The 15,294-nt window shown below is 39.9% G+C and overlaps 1 protein-coding gene across 4 annotated transcripts in view; it reads right to left on the minus strand.

Moving 5' to 3' along the window:
- Astn2 (astrotactin 2) overlaps positions 1-15,294 on the minus strand; it is a 952,034-nt gene that overhangs the window by 194,969 nt on the left and 741,771 nt on the right. For all 4 annotated transcript variants that reach the window (XM_076564364.1, XM_076564363.1, XM_076564362.1 and 1 more), the window contains one exon: positions 8,900-9,165. In XM_076564364.1, the coding sequence (XP_076420479.1) occupies positions 8,900-9,165 (266 nt within the window). The remainder of the gene's footprint in view (positions 1-8,899; positions 9,166-15,294) is intronic.

Genomic DNA, 15,294 nt, shown 5'->3' on the forward strand with positions numbered 1-15,294 from the left:
AGTACAGATAATGGTTTGATAAATATTCAATGTTAAGTCCTAGAGGGGGTGTTTGGAAATCATCATAGTTACCAATTATCAAAAATAGTTTGGGAATTATCAAAAAACCATAGTGTTTTCTGTGGTTATGACTTAACCCTGCCACTTTAGCAGGAAATCAACAACAGATATGAGTATATTAATAAAAACATTGTTTGCAAAAATAGAAAACAGGCTGGATTGGCACTTGGCAGGGACATCATCTTCCACTGCCTCTAGGTTTGGCAAAATACACATGTTAGTGTACATTTCTCTGAACTTCAATATTCTTATCTGTCAAATCGGAGTAATAATAGCAATTTCCCTGGTAAGTTGAAGCCCAGTACCTAGAAGTGAGGGTAACTTGGAGTGTTACATTGAGGAATGTAGGGTCTGTGTAAGATATCTGGAGCCATTTAAGATATTGGATCAATGTAAAGGTGTGACACTATATATATGTGTGTGTGAGTATATATGTGTGTGTCTATGTATGATAACATATTATATATATATATATATATATATATGTGACATTATTAACTTCATCATCAATAAACCTACCCCAAGCTATTTGATATATTTACTACTTGCCTCTATATACCTTCAGTTTCCTGGAATATTTTCCTGATCCACCAAGTCAAAGCATCTCACTGTCTTCTAATGCATTTGGAATGCTTATTTCATTATTTAAAAATAAGTCATGCATTAACATAGCATATGCAAGTGATTATAGCTGCTTTATCCACTAGACTGTGAGATCCTTGAAGTCACAGTCTCCATTCTAATGCTTCCGGTGTCACATTTCCTAGCACAGTATCTGGCACATAGTAAGTATGTTACATAAGAACATGATTGGGACAAGGCTGTAGTGATGATGGCACAGCGACTATGATGGGGTGATGGCAATGGCCATTGATAAGAAGAGTGATGGTGGTAATTGTACAGTGATGGTGGTGCTGGTACCTGTGCTAAGGGCAGTGATGATAGGGATGGTGCTAGAAGTAGTTGTAGTGGTGCTGATGGCACACTAATGCTAGTGATACCATGAGTGGTGGCAGTCGTTATTTAAGGTGGTGATGGCTGTGGTAGTGATATTGATGGTGATGACAGTATCGATGATTGGTGGTGGTAAGTGTTATGGTGGTAATTGTGGTCAAGTTATTGTTGTAATCATTGTTGTGGTGATAGTGGTAGTGAAGTTATGTGTGATCATTGTTGTGGTGATGGTAATGGCGGTGGTGATAACAGTAATGATTGCTGTGCTTTGATGATGGTAAGGGTGGTGGTTAGTGATGTAATGATTATGGTCATGCTTGTGGTAATGGTGGCTGTGGTATCTTTGGTGGTGGTGGCAAAGTGATGGTGGTGATAACAGCAGCTGTCATTTTTGTAGTGATGGTAGTAGTTGTGGTACATCATCCATGTGGTGGTAATATCTGAGGTAGACTTCATTAATTTCTTTTTAAAAGTTAATCATAGTTTTCTTCTCAGTTTGAGCCAAGAAATGGAATGAAGCAAATAAGTATTCTTGGCAGAGAATAAAGATCTGCAGGAAGGTCAAACAACCACAAGACCAAAATTACATGTGATTTTTTTCCTACAGCAAGACGAAAACAAAAATTCTCACTGGACTGGAAGTGAATCATCAGATCTTAAGTATTTCACAGCCTTCAGAATCCTATCACATGGTCTCTTAATTATTCTACATGAGACCTATGAGGGTCAAGTTATCCACACCTACTTTGCAGATGAGGAAACTGAGTTTCAGAGAAACAAAGATATCATTGAGATAAAGTCCAAGTAAGGTTACTCTTCATGTCTAAGCCTTGCTTTTACTAGTTGTAAAATGAAGAGGTTAGCCTGTAAGATGGACAGAATAAGATTTTAATACATCTCAGCAAGTAAATGGGTTTCCATTGGGATGGGGTATAAGATAATCACATCTTTTTCTTCTCATTCCTAAATTTGAGAAGTAAAATTGGCACTGCCTCTGTGGGGGAAGTAAGTTGTAGGTGATTCCATTTTTCTTTTGACCTCAAAAGATTTCCTTTATATTTGTTTTCATAGTGTGTGTTGCCTCCAAATTTCTCTGTTGCTTCAAAACGTCTGTCTGTCATTTGTCATTCTACTGAGGGTAAGGGAGCATTTCACTTTGGTTCTGATTTTCATTTCCCTAATGATTGATGGTGTTCAGCTTCTGTTATTACTCATCAGTCTTCTTGGGATAGTAATATATTGAAATATTTTTGCTTTTTAAAATTTTGGTCATTCAAAATCTTATATCTGTGCTTTTCATTTTGAACTATAAAAATGTTCACAATACTGGGTACATAGCAATAGATAACAGAAGCTACTCTCCTATAACTTCTTAGAGGAGACCATGATCTTGATATGCTCTAATTGATTGGGGGGGGCAGTTTCCTTGGAGAAAAAAAACCACGGTATTTTCACTATTGAGATTGATAATATATAAGGAGAGGTGTGTTGAATGTGGATTACATGTATACAAACACACACATTTGAAGTACATAAAATAAACTTAATCAAACAACACTGAATAAACAAGGTTTAAAAAGAAGAAATTAAGCCAGGCAGTGGTGGCACACGCCTTTAATCCCAGCATTTGGGAGGCAGAGGCAGGCAAATCTGTGCTTTCAAAGCCAGTCTGGTCTACAGGACAGCTAGGGCTACACAGAGAAATCTTGCCTTGAAAAAAAAAATGAAGAAGAAGGAGAAGAAAAAGAAGAGGAGGAGGAGGAGGACAGGGAGAAGGGGAAGGAGTGGGGGGAAGAAGACCTAACTTTATCATATCCAAAAGGGGACTTTGCATAAAGTTAGCTTGTATTTCTTCTCATTCATATAAACAGAGACCAGATCTAGACCATGGAAGTCCTTGTGATGGCATATAACAATGAAGGAGAATGCTTAATTTAGACCCCTAGTGTTTCAACTGTCTACTTCACCCAAACAAAACATCCAGCCCTGAAATGGATATTATAATTGTAACTCTACAAATGAGTAAAAGAAAGGTCACATAGACAGGAAATGCTAGATGTGGGACTCAAATCCAGCTGTCTGGCTTTTTACTGTGACACTCCTGTCTTCCCCACTTGGAGACTCTACTTCACCCAAAGGCTAAATTAGCAAGCACACAAAGTCTAGTACACTTAAGTAGCAGTTGTTCTGAGCCAAGATCCGTGACTTTGGGCTTTGTATGGGCCATTTAGCAGGTGGAGGGAGGAGAATTACGCATTAATCAAATTCTCCATTGCAAAGGCCCTTTTTTTTTTAACACTTTACTTGATCAAAAATCATAGCACAAAATATAAATATTCTTTTTTTTGCCAGGTAGTGGCAGCACAGACCTTTACTCCCAGTACTTTGGAGGCAGAGACAGGCAGATCTCTTAGACTGAGGCCAGCCTGGTGTACAGAGATAGTTCCAGGACAGCCAGGGCTACAAAGAGAAACCTGTCTCAAAAAACCAAAAAAAAAAAAAAAGGAAAAGGGGAAAAAGATTTGCTTCTTGGTATCATCTTTTCTAACATGTTCATTGGAATTGATCCTAAGAGACCCCCAGTCACCAGAAGTGGTAGTATCCAACAGACCCTTCCCTCCCCCTCCCCCCCCCAAAAAAAAAACCATCCAGATCGTATTATGGCTGTCAGGACACTCTCACAAAAATCCAGTAAGTCACACTCCACCTATAATTCAGTCAACCAATGAGATGTCCCATACAAATTGTGACTCTGACTTGAACACAACATTCAGTTTAGGCATCAACAAAATCATCAAGTATTAACTAGAAGAGGAGGTATCAAAGCAAGCACAGGAAATGGTCACACTGTTCTGAATCTCATAGATAAAATACTAGAAGGTCAAGACTAGAGCAGGGGGACTTGGGTTCTGAATCACAGCAAGGCCCTGGCAAGTCCTTTGCCCTGTAGGGATTTACTTTTCCTACCAGAAAAAGAAGACAGATTGAATGAGATAAAAATAATGTTGTTCTGAGTTTGCCACAGGAAACTTTGTCTTCATAGAAGCTGATAGTGTAGGCTCTGTCCTATTCTTGCTTGACTTGGAATCTTGCCTCTACCCCTAGTTACTGTGTAATTCTCAGTGATATTTGCAAACTTCAGTTTATACATCTGTGAGATGTGATCTTTTTTTTTTTTTTTTTTTTTGGTTTTTCAAGACAGGGTTTCTCTGTGTAGTTTTGCGCCTTTCCTGGAACTCACTTGGTAGTCCAGGCTGGCCTCGAACTCACAGAGATCCGCCTGCCTCTGCCTCCCAAGTGCTGGGATTAAAGGCGTGCGCCACCACCGCCCGGCCCTGAGATGTGATCTTATAATACCTACTTCTAAGGGAATCAGATGAGGTGGTGCAGTCATGACACCCAACATGGAATTTAGGCCTTTTAGTGTTTTATCTACACAGTCCCTCCTCAACATTAGAAATGGTGAGGAGAGGGAGAAGCCATAGAAGAAGGGGTGATAGAGGATTAAGTCAGAAATGGGAAAGCAAACTGACAAAATGCCAAGGGAATATTATCACCACGTCAACCTTCTTGGATGGCCATGTTTCCCTTGGTCAGGATCATTTGAGGATAGGCAGCAGGGTTCTTCTACATATTCTGACTACAGTCTGCATGTCTTGAAAATATCTGATGCATCTCTGTCCTTGGACTGCCATGACACTTAAGAAAAGCCTGTCATTTGATTCAGGGAGAGGCAGGAAGAACTGGAGGCTTAGAGGAACTTGGGTGTAGTAACCTTTCCTGCAGGAATCTCTAAGAAGAAAAGTCATGGTGCCAAGGAGACAGCAGCCATGCCTGCCTCTCTAGCCTCAACTCTCTAAGGTTCATTGCTACTTTGGAAGCAAATTCTTCTTCTCTATAGTTGTCACAACTCTGCCTGAACTCTTCACAGCACTGACACAGAAATCTTTCAGTTTTGAGACCAGCCACGCTGGTTCTCATTCAGTTCCTAAAATAAAATGTATTTGTCATCAAGTGTTCCCTAGACCTGGATCTCCAATCTGGAATGTCCTTGTGCTCTGTCTCCTCCAACAAGCCCAGTTCTCCACATTCAGTTTATGTAGCTAATGACAAGGACTTGGTTTAAATGTTATTTCCTCAGAGAAGCCTTCTTGGATCCCACAAAGTTCCTTGGCATGCACTTTCAACCCACCAACTGAGACTTGCCTCTAGTACTTTGTACAGTCTGGCTTCACTATATGTAACTGCTTCATGAATATCTGTCTTCTCCACAAGTCTGCATATCCCATGAACTTAAAGACCATATAGCGAAAATAGGTGTTGTTCAGTGTTACAGTTCTTACAGTTTATACATAAGGAGCTGGCTTAGATTCCCAGAATTGGGGCATGTAGAGACCACATCTATTTGTCGTACTCTTCATTTCTCATGGTACTAGAAATAAAGAGTGCACTAAAAAGTATTTACTGAACTAATAAATGAATAACAAGTCCTTGCAGCTTATCAGGTCTCTTACAAGGAGCACAGTGACATCTAGTGACCACTTTCCCAAACTTGAGATTCTCTGGTGTACCATGAATTGATTTTAGTAATACTTTACATTAGAAATTTAGAAATACAAAACACTGAGCATTTCAAAAACGCTAAGCAAAGCAGGCATAAAATCCAGACAGGGGATTCTTGATCTTAAGCCAAAAAAAGAAACCCAAAACATCTCAACTGCACACATATACTAAGAACAAGCTGTAAAGGCTGCACAGCTTAGCTTGTACTGTACCACAATGCAGATGAAGAAAGTTTGACCTACGGAGGCATCCAGTGGGAAATATTCACAGAGCAGTAAATAAGATATTCATGGCTTCACTCATGAAGTCCCAGAGAGACAATCCTGCATAGGTACCAGTATGCTGACACAACACCCATTAGACCACCTGTGTTGCTCATCAGAAAGTGCAAGGGTTTCTTCACAGGCATCCCTGATTCCAGTTTTATAGTCCCTTGATCTGAAGCCAGATTACTATAGGTTATCTATAGGCAGAGGTGTACAAAACACCTGTATTGTTTGATTGTTGGTCTTTGGTAGTGTATTAGTTGCTTTTCTATTGCCGTAACAAAACACCATGGCCAAGGCAACTCAAAAAAAGAAAATATTTCATTGGACCTATGGTTTCAGAGGGTTAGAGTCCATGCTATCATAGCAAAGACATGGCAGCAGCCAGAACTAAGAGTGGAAGGAAAAGAGCACTCAGGAAATGGTACAAGTCAATTGGCACTTCAAAGTCTGGTACCTCTTCCCTGATGTACTTCCTCCAGCAAGGCCACAGATCATAATTCTTCCTAGACAACCATTAACTGAGAACCAAGCACTCAAATGCTTACAACGTGTGGGGGACTACTCATTCACACAACCACTGTTAGTTTGATGGTCTTCAGTGCACTTATAGATTTAGACTACACATGATATATGATGCTTGGCTATAAACTCAAGATCATTACAATGTCATGTAAGGATGCATTTACTTATTTGGTTATTTAAGACACAAGTCAGTTTTAATGTCATCAAAAACTCCAATAAATCTACCAACAAAAATGCAAGTTATAAACTTGTCTAAGAACATACATTTGTTTCCTCATACCATTTCATAACTTTGCCAACCCAAGATTTTCATCATGCTTATATTTGCCATTTCTTTGTTTGATTTTGAATACAGTCATACCATGTTATATTTAATCATAAAAGGAAGTACATTTGAACTGATGAGGTGAATGTTTGCTTTAACTTACAAAAGGAGAAAGCGTATGTTCTATATAGAAATCTATCTTTGGAATATATTTTCCTTACGTCATGCAATGTTCATTCATATCACATTGAGAAATGTCACTGTAGTTGATTAATTTGGAACTTTTTAAGTGTCTACTTCGTTACATTACATGACAGCTCTACCATTGATGGTAATATGGGCTGTTTACACAGGGATCAATCTGTGACACAAATCCAATCCTACCAACTTCCTGCTAATCATACATTTCTAATATCTCATTGCTCTAAAATTAGTCCATGAATTCCAACCTTGCATCATCCCAAATGGTCACACTCCTTTCAGCCGCTTTGGACTCACCTGGATCTCTCTCTATCTCTTGGCCTTAACCATGAGAAATGTTTTCTAAATCTATGTAAAGCTCAGGCTTTTTCAGGTCATCGACCTGATATTCTACTCACATTCTTACTTGCATCCCTTTTCTGCCCTCTAAAAAGCCCTCTATGCATCTATGCCCCCTTCTACCTATTAGCCTGGTACTGTGCTGTGGAAGATGAACAGACACCATGGAGTTCTTTGGGTCTACCAGTTGACTTCTTCAGTGGCCTAGGAGTCACCACAGAGAGAAGGATGGGGATTAACTGGTGTATGCTTTATCGACTTTTATCTTCCTCATCAAAGTATAATAGTGTCACTACTCCTGATTTATGGGACTGTGGTTCCTGAAATGCTGTGTTTAAAAAAAACTGTTCAATTCATGATCTAACATTCCAGATGGTCTAGCCAATCATGTGGCCAGGGGACCACCCCTCAGGAAGGTTAGACTTTCTCTAGGAAGGCAGGTTTATCTTATACTAGTAAAGAGAATAAGATTCCCTTTACTGAGATGATGTACTTTCACTTCCTCAAATTCCCTCCACTAACACTGTAGCTTCCAGAGCCATGGCCACTCAAGCTTTGTAATTCTGCCTCTTTTCCTGAATTATTCAGAAAAGCATGTCTTCTCCTTAGCTATTTCTCTTGTTTACCCTAAGCATGATTTCCCTAATGCTTTGGGATTTGCTCCTTCTCTGAATCTCTCCTCCCCACCGTGGATGACCTCATGGTGGCTCAACTCAGACGGCATGCTCTTTCCCCTGCTTTTTCATTCTCTTCTTCTGGGTACCTGCTGATATATAAATCTTGCCAGTCCAGTTCTAAACTCCAATAAAATTGTCTGTATTTTAAAATAAAAAGTGTCAAAAAAAGGTGTTCTATAAAAATAAGTTTGTAGATCAGTGAACCAAATAGGTCATATGGCCCCTTCCAAGTACTGATATGTTGTAATTAAGAAGTAAGAGACACAGAGTTAGTGTCATTTCATTGTTAATCATGTAAGTTCTACAGGGGAGTGAATCTGAGAAAAATACCACATCTGTGAGGTTTTCTCTGCAGGATCAATCACATAGAACTGTCATCATGTAACAAAAAATTGGTCAAACATGAGCAATTTCATATGGATCAATATTTTTAGGAATATTGTAGACTTGAAAGTAATGAGGCAAGCATTGTTAGGTTTTTACCAATTTTACCATGAATTCTTCCTGTAGGTTCCTCAGGTAAAATGCATTTCTCTGTCTCTGTTGTAGACAGATGTAGAGAATGACTGAGTTGCTATAATTCAAGGGACTGGAATTGACATTTGCTGCCTTCAAAGCCTTTGAAAGCTTAGATATATGACCCCCCAAATTATATATTCTTCAACAGTGATCTTGGCAATGTCAGGTTAATGGTACAAAAGTGTACCAGGCTATGGCCCCAAACCACCTCTCAGAGCAAAGCCACCTTTAACCAAGAGCATCAATTTGGGATTTTGCACAAATAAAGTAATACTGTGTTGGGACACTAAGATTTGCGGATTTATTAGTTATTGCTGTTAGTGCCATGAGTGCTATACAGGTACTTGGTATTGTATAGGTATTATATAGGTACCTTCTATATAGGATAGAATGATGAGTAAATAAGTGGCAGAATCACCATGTTGTCATTTTTGATAAGGAAGGTAATCCACATGGACAAAGGGTCCATAACGTCAGGAGCTAGGAGGGTGGGTCAGGTTTTACTTGGCGTCTGGGCCGGGGAAGCTCACCTCCTTCGTGCCATTGTCTTGGATGAGGGTGTAAAGTGGTACCACACGGTTAATCTCCAGAAGCACTGGGGTGGGGCTCAGCTGTTCTTTGCCTGGCCGGCGGCAAAGGTGACAGGTAGATGGACAGCGGCCCTTCTCCTCACATCGAATCTCCACACCTGAGATGAGCTGGTCATCTGAAAGCATCTGGGCTGTCAGTAGACCGGAGAGGTAGGTGATGAAGGGCATGGACTTCAGTTCCTTTTTGCTGCCCAGCTCCGTGGTCTCTAGAGGGTTATAAAAAATAAGCAGTAGCATAGGTCAATCCAATATTCTTTAAATGACTAAATTCCTGGGCCCATAAAGAGCATTTACTGAGGAGCTGGTCAGAAAAAAAAAAAGAGAGAGAGAGAGATAATAAAGTGATTTCTTTGGAAAGACCACTGGCCTAATGGTTAAGGGGACAGTATGATGTCTTGCCGTACTACTTATACTAGATAGTCTGTAGTTTTGTGTAGCCCTTACTTTCCACATGTTAAATTTGTAGGTCACACGAAATGATTCTACAAGCAAGATGTAAATACTCAAAGATATTTTTCCCAACCAGACATTCTCTTCTATCATCAACTAACACAAATTATACCCTTCTTTTAAGTTTGTGCTCCAGTTTTATATTTTCCATAAAACAATATAATGAGAGAAGCATGAGCATTGGGTCAAGCCAATTTTGATTTAAATAACAGTTCTGCTTGCTAAAACTTCTTCAGCTTTGGGGGAAAAAAAAACCCCTCTTAATGTCCGGGCATTTGGATCACTAGTTGTTTGAGATGGGATTAATAAACCAATGAAATCAGTTATAAGTAGCAAATGATACAGAAGGAGATGGATGGAATCATCTGGAATGGGCATTATTTCCTCTTCTGATGCTTACCTGTTCCATTGGGAAACTTAGTATCCTGTATTTGTCATGAGCTCCCTGGATGTAGTCTGGGCACAGACAGTTACTGTGCTTTACATTGTGGTCTGTAGTTCCTGTCTCTCTGGCTTTGCTCACTGTGTCCTGACTTTCTCTTCTGCCTCTGTAAATTTTTTATATCCATTAATGCTCTAATCTACCTCAAGAATAGTTTCTTTATTGTCCCAGCTGATCAAATCTAAATAAATACATCTCTCTTTTTTGGGGGGGAGGGGATCTTATCTTAATTTTTTTTTCCTTTCATTTTCTCTGACTTCTTAAATTATATTACCAACCTTGGATGACGTAGGCCTTTGTCACCTGTCTACTTTTGGTATCTAACATGATGCTGGGATATGCTTGATACTCATAAAGGGAGCTTGGGAAATTATGAATGGAGGAAAATACATTGATGATCCAATTCAGAGATTTTTGAAGAATCCCTTAAAAACTCATAAGAAGCAGGCCAGCAAGATGCCTCAGTATATAATAAATAGCACTTGCCACACAAACATGACATCCTGAGTTCCATTCCAGGAATCCACATAATGGTGGAAGGGGAAAACAAAGTCCACAACGTTGTCCTCCTGCCCCCATACCCATGTCATGCACATACAAAAAGACACTACACCTTATGGAAACAGTAGGGGCTGTAGAGATGGATCAGCATTTAAGGGCACTTGCTGCTCCTGCGGGGGACCCAGATTCAGTTCCTAGTACCCACACAGTAGCTCATAACCATCTGTGACTCCAGTTTCAATGGATCACAAGCCCTCTTCTGGCCTTTCTGGGTACCAGACACATGTCTGGTACATACAAATACTTGCAGACCAACACTCATAGACTTTAAAAATAAATAGATAGATAGACAGACAGAAAGACAGACAGACAGATAATAAAATGCTAGGCAGTGCTTCAACAAACTGCTTCCAAAGGACAAGAGTTAAATAGCTAGGAGCTAATGCCTACCCACTTCTCAGCTTCAAATACAGCAGATCTGCTTTTATTTCCTTAGTAGAATGGCTTTCTATATAAGATTTTATATTTAAAAAAATGGAGGCTTGATGCTATACCAAAAGTCCCAAGATACACAGCAGTTCATATGACCCAGAGGGTGACAGTATGTGTTATGTGGATAGTGACTTCAAATATATGCAAGGTACAATCTAAATGCCAAAACAGAGGGACCCTACACTAAGGGATAGAGCATGGTCCTCCAGATGGCATCTTCTACCAATCCTGGAGAAATGAAGGTAAATCCCTACCTCAGTGGCCATGCAGGCCTTAGGCAGTAAGGTCAGAAGGAAAAGTAAGAGGTTTCTCCTGCTCTTGCTCTGGCTTGCAGTGACATGCAGCTGATCTGGAAATGGGCTTGCCAAGTAGAAATACAAATAAACTCAGCCTTCATTCATTATTCTTTCTGCCCTCAGGTCTGGGATCCGGGCTCCACCTTTTCTGTCTGGCTGTCAGCAAATGCATATGAGCCTCAGATCAAAGGCTCTGGGGGAGGAAGACTAGGAGAATTCCAGCTAAGCATTGCTTCAGAGGGATTAAAAATGGGTAGTTACTAAGATAAACAAAACAAGGCTGTGAAAAAGGCATCCCAGCAGCTGGGAGACTGAGAGAGTCTTATGTACAGACAGAAGGAGAGCATGGAAGAGAACAACCATTTGGAGAGATGAACAGGAAGAAATCCAAACAGTAAGCATATTACAAATCAGTCCACATTCTGCCCTGGAAGTTACAAAAGCATGGTGCATGAGGCAAAGCCTTTCCACTTCTTGCTTTTGTAAATAAAGTTTTATTGGAAAATAAAATGCCCATTCATTTATATATTATATATGACAATACCAGTAGAATTGAACACTAGGGACTCTACGTACACAAAGGCTAAAACCATGTGCTTTATGTCTCTTTACAGGAAATCATCAGCAACTCCTATGTGTACTTCTAGCACCCAGAATAGAACACTGAGTTTCAGATCCATGGGGCTTACCTCTAGTAAGTACTGAAGTATGATGGATTGGGTAAAAATGTAAAACATTACAAACAAACAATCAATACATTTGGACCATTACTCTCCAAAGAGTGAAAATGTAGCGGGCACCTTTCAAAATCAAGACACAACAAACTATTTAAAAGATACTCATTAGAAACTCTTATAGAATATAACCCTCCTGTTATAAACTAGAACAGGTATCTCATGAAGGAAAATTACCTTCCAAGACTAAACAACAAAATTGGTGACCAATTAACCACATGAATTTCTGTTCTTTTCTATTTATTTGTCTAATTCTTACAAGTTGGAGGACTAAGCCCAGGCTATTAGTGTTCCAGGTAAGTTTATCTGTTTGCTTGCTTTTCAGGAAGGAGGTCTCCTATTTCTCAGTCTGGCTTTGAACTCATGCTCCTCCTCCTCTGATTCTCAAGTGCTGGGGTTAGTCCTCATGTACCACCACTCTTGGCTAAATATCTTAAATATTAAAATATAGAAGGCATCTCCCCAGTGACACCATGCCATATGCACATAATTTATTTCGAAAGACATGTTACTTGGTGCTGAGAGTTTTAAAAAAATCCCTCATCAAACAAACATACCTAGGTGTCTTGTTAAAGATATAACTATCCATTTACTAATCAAATAATCGATAGTCTTTGGTACTTTGCTTTGATCAATAAATCTTTAGCTTTTTCCATTCATCACCCTCAGTAAGTGGGGTTAAAAGGTAACAACTTAGGCTAAAAACAGTAATACCACAGCAGTGTAGAATTAACAGATGACCCAAAGAGCTGGCTTTACAAAAGGAGGGTGATTGGCAGTCATTTGGTCCAATATTATTTTTTTTTTTTTTTTTTTTTTTTTTTTTTGGTTTTTTTTCGAGACAGGGTTTCTCTGTGTAGCTTTGCGCCTTTCCTGGAACTCACTTGGTAGCCCAGGCTGGCCTCGAACTCACAGAGATCCTCCTGGCTCTGCCTCCCGAGTGCTGGGATTAAAGGCGTGCGCCACCACCGCCCGGCCAATATTATTTTTTTAACAGGTAAGGAAATGAAAAACAAAATAGGAAAAGAGACCCACCTTTAGGTCCCACCCATAATTCTTAACAATGATTCTTTTCTCAAAGGTTGTGCCATGTCTAAGTTATGATCTAGATGAGAGTTACAGTGGGGAAGACCATTAGCCATTCCATTAATTACTCCTCTGTAGACATTACAATTGTGAAAGCTAAATTTCTGATCCAGCCCCACCCTGTGGCTAAAGTCATCTTTCCAAATAGCAAACCACGTAGCTGTCTCCTGCTTCAAAGGCATCTGCGATACTTCCCTGTTCTTAAGACAGAGTAGACTCTTAGGGTGGGCATACAGTATGAGATCTAGACAACACACTGTTCTCCAGTTTGAGCTCTCATACATACTGCTCCACCTCTCTCCTTTTATCGGCTGCACTGACCTCTAAATTCATCGCCTACACCCTGCATCTCTGCTCTTCTTCTACAAAAGTCTTCCTTCCATCTCATCCTGGGCCCTTGATTTCTCCTGGCTGACTTCTATTCATGACACAAAACTTTATTCAAATATTAATACTTCAGAAAAAAATCTCCCTGGACTTCCTAATATCATTAAAGTATGTTAAAATTTCTTATTACAGATCCTCATAGCACCCTGATTTTTATATCTTATGTCTCAAAAGTATAAAGTCCATGAAAGAAAAAGCAGTATCAGTTTTTGCTGATGTCCAGATCTACCTCACACACTTCATGAATCATGACAGGATTTTAAAAGTTTTTTTTTGTTTGTTTGTTTTTGTTTTTTTAAGGTTTAGGGATTAATCCAAAGGCCCTCCCTCATGCTAAGCAAGCACTCTCCCACTGAACTCTTTTTCAATTTTGCCTTGAGTTTGGGTCTCACAAGTTACACAAATTGTCCTTGAACTTACTTTGTAATCCTGAGAACTGCAATCCAACTACCTTAGACTTCCAAGTACTTAGGATCACAGGACCTCACCTCTAGGCCTGGCTTTAACTGTATTTCAAAAAATGTTTGTTGCAAACATAGCGTGCTTGTGTGCCCTGGCCACTGTGCTCGACTTTCAGAGCACCCTTGAACACAAGGGTTAGGATTTGGGGTCAGAAACATGACAAGTAATCAAGAATCACAAGGGAGATGGGAGCACTTCTCAGAGTAAGATGCATATTTTCAAAGGAAAGCCAACAGATAAGGCAGTTGGTTAACTTCCTGTGTCTCGACCTCGGGGGTTTACACATGGTTTTTTGCATGGAGAGGATGGGAGAGTTGAGTTAAAACAGACTGTCTGCCTTCAACAGGAAAAAGATAAAGAACATTTTGAAGAGACTTACCCTCTGCTCACATTTCCCATCCCACTGAACAATGCTTCCAAAATAGGATCATGTCTGGTTTCAAGCCCAGTTCAGTCCCAATGACACTACAACCCATTCATTTGAGAACCCGCCAAATGAACTCTCTTTTTTCTGCTCCCAAATTCCTGCTGGGCATTATTTTGTTGCCACCAAAAAAAAAAAAAAAAAAAAGCCTCAGTTGAAGTGACAACTCCTTGTTGGGAGAGCAGCCAGAGCTTTTCAGCAGGAGGTGATGGCACCATTTGCCCTCATCCAGAAAACAAAACAAAGGCATCAGACTAAAGGCTTCTGGGAGAGTCAGAGCTGCGAGGGTGTTTGTTCAGTATTCAGCAATGGTGCAGGACATTGCCTCCCTAGTTAGACAAACTTTGCTTTAGCAATGGGCTCCTACTTGAAGCATTTAAAGGCTCCTCAGGGATAACAGGAGCTCAAATTAGAAACACGAAGGGAGGAGGGAAAAGGGTGAGACGTTTACATCATAAAGAGCGGCCTTTCTTCAGCAGAGGCCTCCCAGGAATTACTGAAATGGAATCCTTTCTTAGGAGGAGCTATCATGCCCTGATGGAGGAAAGCTGTTTACTACAAGGCCTGACCCACACTGAAATCTAAAACAAAGGGAGAATACCCACCTGAAATGTGGTCAGCGAGTTCTATGTTGCTTTGTTGTTCAGTGCGAACCTATCAGCCTAACTCGGCCCCCTGGTCGTCAGTGTGTCCTTTACACATGACAGTATACAATAAAAGTCCATGTGAGGATTAAATGAGGTACCTGTCACAGGCTACACACTCAACCCCTGTGAGCTGCTGTTGTTCGTTGGTGCTGCGGTGGCTATAATTACATTGTCACTGTTGTAACAGGATGTTAAAATTGAAATTTCTATTGATACACCAAGACATAATAGAAGTGAGATCCCAACATCAAGCCCATAGACATAGAACTTAAAAATGAAGTGAATTTTAACCACTTTCATAACTCTGGAAACCTCAGCTAGAGCAAAAGAACAAGAACAAACAAACAAACAAAATCAAAAACTAACAAACAAACAAAAAGAGCCCAGAGAATATAAAGGAAAGATACAGGGATA

The sequence above is a fragment of the Peromyscus maniculatus genome, chromosome 2 (assembly GCF_049852395.1).
Source record: "Peromyscus maniculatus bairdii isolate BWxNUB_F1_BW_parent chromosome 2, HU_Pman_BW_mat_3.1, whole genome shotgun sequence".
Taxonomy (NCBI): Eukaryota; Metazoa; Chordata; class Mammalia; order Rodentia; family Cricetidae; genus Peromyscus; species Peromyscus maniculatus.